The sequence below is a fragment of the Macadamia integrifolia genome, chromosome 5 (genome assembly GCF_013358625.1).
Source record: "Macadamia integrifolia cultivar HAES 741 chromosome 5, SCU_Mint_v3, whole genome shotgun sequence".
Taxonomy (NCBI): Eukaryota; Viridiplantae; Streptophyta; class Magnoliopsida; order Proteales; family Proteaceae; genus Macadamia; species Macadamia integrifolia.
Genome location: NC_056561.1, coordinates 4,661,504 through 4,666,134, shown reverse-complemented (window position 1 = coordinate 4,666,134; position 4,631 = coordinate 4,661,504). Strand labels below are relative to the sequence as shown.

The 4,631-nt window shown below is 38.4% G+C and overlaps 1 protein-coding gene across 3 annotated transcripts; it reads left to right on the top strand.

The window, feature by feature from the left end:
* The first annotated feature begins 1,739 nt into the window (after positions 1 to 1,739).
* Positions 1,740 to 3,533, top strand: LOC122078541 (GATA transcription factor 5-like). Of its 3 annotated transcripts, none has more exons than XM_042644563.1 (3): positions 1,740 to 1,961; positions 2,096 to 2,403; positions 2,489 to 3,533. In XM_042644563.1, the coding sequence occupies exons 2-3, from the start codon at positions 2,098 to 2,100 to the stop codon at positions 3,215 to 3,217; spliced, it is 1,035 nt and encodes a 344-aa protein (XP_042500497.1). In that variant the 5' UTR covers positions 1,740 to 1,961; positions 2,096 to 2,097; the 3' UTR covers positions 3,218 to 3,533. The 3 variants fall into 3 exon arrangements, with proteins under 3 accessions (XP_042500497.1, XP_042500496.1, XP_042500495.1); XM_042644562.1 differs by having other exon boundaries at positions 2,086 to 2,403; XM_042644561.1 differs by having other exon boundaries at positions 1,740 to 2,403.
* Positions 3,534 to 4,631: the final 1,098 nt, after the last annotated feature.

The following is a 4,631-nucleotide window of genomic DNA, read 5'->3' as shown; positions in this document are numbered from 1 at the left end:
AAAAAAAAAAAAAAAAAAAAAAAACCTTGTATACAAAGCCTCAAAGTTGATTGATAAAAGGAGAACGAGCTTTTCTATTTATAAAATAAATAAATCTGGGGGAGCGTGTCTCGTGAGAAAAGTCCGAGATTCTGGAATGGCTGGCTTTCTTTGTCTTTGTTTTGGTGGGACGCGAATTCAAAATCCGGTCCAATCGTCCAAGACTGCGACGAAGAGAGAGGGAGAGGTGTCTCAATCTACCTGGCTGCCCTAAGACGCGTCACGTGTACGCGCCCGCCAACCTTTACGCTCACATACTCGGAATAGGAACTGCCAACTTGGAATAGTTTTCTCTGTCGATGAGATTCATTCCCCTTTTACAGCTCACCATTACTTAATTTCCAATCAATATTTTCTCCTCCAAAGAAATATCTCTCAAATTAAAATCGGAAATAAACCCACCACAAGGGTTAGTAAAGCTGTCAAATGGCAGGTTTGATCCGGTTTTGATAAGACTAAATTCGATTTGAATTTTGTTCAATTTTTTTTTAATGGGTTCATATCAGTTCAATCGTTTTCCTTTCAGTATATTTTCAAATTACTCCATATAAAAGGGAAAAGTTTCTCCGAGCTGTCAGGAGACTCAGGACAGACACACTAGCACCTTTGTGATTTTTCCTTTCTTCTCCTTATATGACATGATATCGTTACCCTCAAATGTACTATAAAATTTATTATTGTACTTCATTTTTATCTTGCTAAACAGTACCACTTACCCATAAAATCCCTCACTCCCACATATAAGTAATAGAATTTTTATTTTATTTTATTGCTTTTTTTTTTTCAAATTTTTTAGAGCAAATTTTTTATTGTGAACGGGGCCTGCACTACTGTGGATGCCAATGGCTCAATGAGAGCACCCATATAAGTATTAACAGAAATGAGATTTTTACTTTTCATGGGACAGGGTGATCATTGTTTGCCTCACCTTATGTCAGTGGTGCATGTGTTATGCACTTGGTCATAATTATTTTTCTATTTTCTTTATTAGGCTTACGGGTTAGTTTACATTTTGATGGCTTATTTGGTCGGTTTGATTTATTTGTGTTTCTTTCAATTTATAAAAATCAACAAGCAACAATTTGATTTGGTTCAATTTCAATCAATCCCACTTAGTTGAGCTAGGATTCAACACCCTACTCATATGGAATTAAGGGTTTTAGTCAGTCGGTTTAGTTCCACCAGTTTCAGTGTTAGAGATGAATAAATATAAAATCAAACAATAAGGGAATATTTTGTTTTGATCAATTTCTCATAAGTTTCTTATCAATCTATTATCGGTTTGATATTGGGTTTAATTTACCACGTAAATATATACACAATTATAAGGAAAAAATAGTTTTTCATAAATTTCATATCGGTTCCTGTTTGATTTCGACCAATTTTAGTGTGATCTAGTTTAATAATACCTTAATTCAAAGCCGATCAAATAAGAACCGCTTCAATTTGGGTTGATTCGGTCTAGTTCAGCCTAGGTTTTGACAGCCCAGCACCTCACCCCCCCTTTCTGTAAACGTTTCATATGGTCATGAGACTCACAACTCATAACTTGACAAAACAATTTAAAGAAAAAAAAATTATTTTTGTTAGATTGGAAAAGAAAAGCCTAAAATCTTTCTCATATTTCTTACCTAAAAATACCCAAAAAACATAAAAGACAGAAAACAAGATGGGAGAGAGAAAAAGTTTAAATTGTTATAGAAATTGAAGGATAAACCAGAAACGGGGGCACTTGTTTCGCCCACGGACGCTTTCAGCCATCATTCAATGCTCTATCAAACTCTTCCCCTTTTCTTCCCTTTGAAACCTTCAACCGCTTCCCTCACCCCTCTTTCTCTTCCTCCTTTGTTTCTGAAACTGCAGCCTCTCCTCCTCCTCTGTCTCATCTCTTCCCTTTCTATCCCTCGTCTTCTCAACCTCAGGTATATTAATCAAATTTTTTCTACAATAGTATATTATTAACGAATTTACCTTCTGTTCCTTCTTTATGAAAATTGTTCATTTCTATCTCACAAATACAAATTGTTGGTTTTTTTAAAAACCATGAAAAAATCAGAAATGGATTGCGTCGAAGCAAGAGCATTAAAAGGTAGTTTTCGACCAGAGTGTATGGCGGCCTTCATGAAATCCTCTCAGCAACCGTTCCTTGATGATGTCTGGTTTGTAAATGTGCCGAACGGAGTCTCCGGCGACGATTTGTTTGTGGACGAACTACTGGACTTCTCCAACGACGACGTTGAAGAGGGCCCTGCTCAAGAACAGGAAGCAGAGAAGCGCTGCGCCTCTGTTTCTTCCCAAGAAGAACAACCCTTCCAAGATAATTCCAACGCTACCAGTTTTTCCATTTCCGAACTCAGCGTTCCGGTACGTATGTTTTCCCTAAGTCCCCCAAAAAAGAAGGTTTTTTTCTTTTTGATTTCTGGTTCTGATTTGAAAATTTCTTTTCCAGGCGGACGATTTAGCAGACCTGGAATGGTTATCTCATTTCGTGGAGGATTCTTTCTCGGAATTCTCCGTAGCATATCCATCCTCCTCAAGCCTCATGGAGAAAACAGAGAATGGAAATCAGACCCGGCCTACACCGGAAACGGTGACGGAAACGGTGAAAACCCCTTGTTTCCCGGCACCGGTCCCGTGCAAAGCCAGGAGTAAGCGTTCCAGAACAGGCGGCCGAGTATGGTCCCTGGGGTCGCTTTCTTTTACCGAGTCGTCCTGCACGTCTTCATCGTCTATTTCTTCGACGACGACTTCGTCATCATCTTCTTCCACATCACCATTTGTCTTCGTTGAAAGTGGGCATAACATTGACATGTTTTACTATCTTGGGAAACCACCGGCTAAGAAACAGAAAAAGAAGAAGAATAAATTGGTGGCGGAGGCCGGCGGAAGCCGCCAAGAAGAAGAAGACGAAGATGGAGAGCCAAGGAAGTGCAGTCATTGTCATGTCCAGAAGACCCCTCAGTGGAGAACGGGTCCTTTGGGGGCAAAAACACTTTGTAACGCTTGTGGGGTTCGCTACAAATCTGGTCGTTTATTGCCAGAATATCGTCCGGCTTGTAGTCCTACTTTCTCCAGCGATGTCCATTCTAACAACCATCGGAAAGTTTTGGAGATGCGGCGGAAAAAAGAGATAGATTCGCCGGAACCAGACGTGGCTCCGGCTGTCCAAAGCTTCTGAATTTCACGCTTTAGAGTTGAGACAAACTCCATTAATGGTTGCGGGAGGTGGGGGGACATAGACCGGCAGGTAATGTTTCCGGTTGAACCATTCCGAGTGGGTGCAGAGGAACGGGTTCAAATGTAAAATTTTTAAACTTTTTGGTAGTTAGTGGGTGGGTGGGAGTAGGTTTTTGTAGCCATGTAATGTAATGGCCCAACGGGCTCCAGTTTGGGTAGTTTTCGTGTTAGGAAGCTTTCTCTTCTTTCCAGAAGAGATAAGAGTGGAAAGGTTTTTAAGGTGGCATTTATTTATTTACTATTATTTTTCCCTCCAATTGCGTTAAGTGGAAAGAGAGAATGAAAGAGCGAGGGAGAGATAACTACCCATGTGGGTAGAGAATGTGACTCGGATTAGAATAGAGAGATGATAAGAGGACTAAAAAGACACATTTATAGGAGCGGGATCTTGCGTTTGCGTGGAAAAAATTCGGCTGCTGTCTGGGTTGCAGCCAGAATTGCTGCCACATGTGCAAATCGGGCAGCAGTTAAATTTTGTCCATCTGCGTGCTTCATTAATTGTTGGGGTGTAAATCTGGTGGGGTTGAAATTTTGTATGTAGATTTTTTTTTTTTTTAATGAATTTTGTATGTAGACGGATCAATAGATTTTTTGTTCATTTATTTTAGCATAGTCTTGGGTTGTGACAAAATAAGATGTTGACAATTCAAGGGGTTTACTAAAAGAAAAGAAAAAAAATGGAGAGGTCTAGTCTATACATGACTTTTGTGAATTGGCAGCATGAACGAGTGTTTTATGATTCATATATTAAAGGTCCACATGATTTTTGAAAAGTATGTATATTGGTTTTCAAATACACATACGATGACAAGCCACCATCTAGTACATGCGCCTCATGACGCTCTCTCCTCTATAATTTAACATGTGACCTCTCTTTTTCTCTTGGTTCACAACTAACTTAAATCCCTTCTCCCCCTTCTCTAGATAGTATGATGGCTATATGTAGATGTGGTTATAAATATATGTATTATGATCAAAATTGATCTCAACAGATATTGTTATGTATCCATCATATTGGATTGTATAAGATAATTTTATCTTTAATTTCAATCAAAATTTTATTTTTGAATTAAATATACCCCTAATAAGAATAGTTACGATATTAGATATCAGATATATTCCATATGGATATGTTGGCCAATATGTTCAATGTAGTTTTTTTGTTTTTTTTTTTTCGAGGAAACTGGTTGGACATGCTACAAACTTCAAGTAAACTATCGGTCGGCATAGAGGAGGAAAGAGATAGACGCATGACTGACAGTGCGGCATTTATTTTTTTAAAATACAAAAACCATTTTCGCATATTTTTTTTCATTTATTTATGGGTGGGACCTAGAGAAGAAAATTCTTTTCGA

Coding starts and splice junctions, on each gene's coding strand:
- LOC122078541 (XM_042644561.1), top strand. CDS start 2,083: ATGAAAAAATCAGAAATGGATTGCGTCGAAGCAAGAGCATTAAAAGGT. Junction 2,404..2,488: donor TTTCCGAACTCAGCGTTCCG/GTACGTATGTTT, acceptor TTTCTTTTCCAG/GCGGACGATTTAGCAGACCT.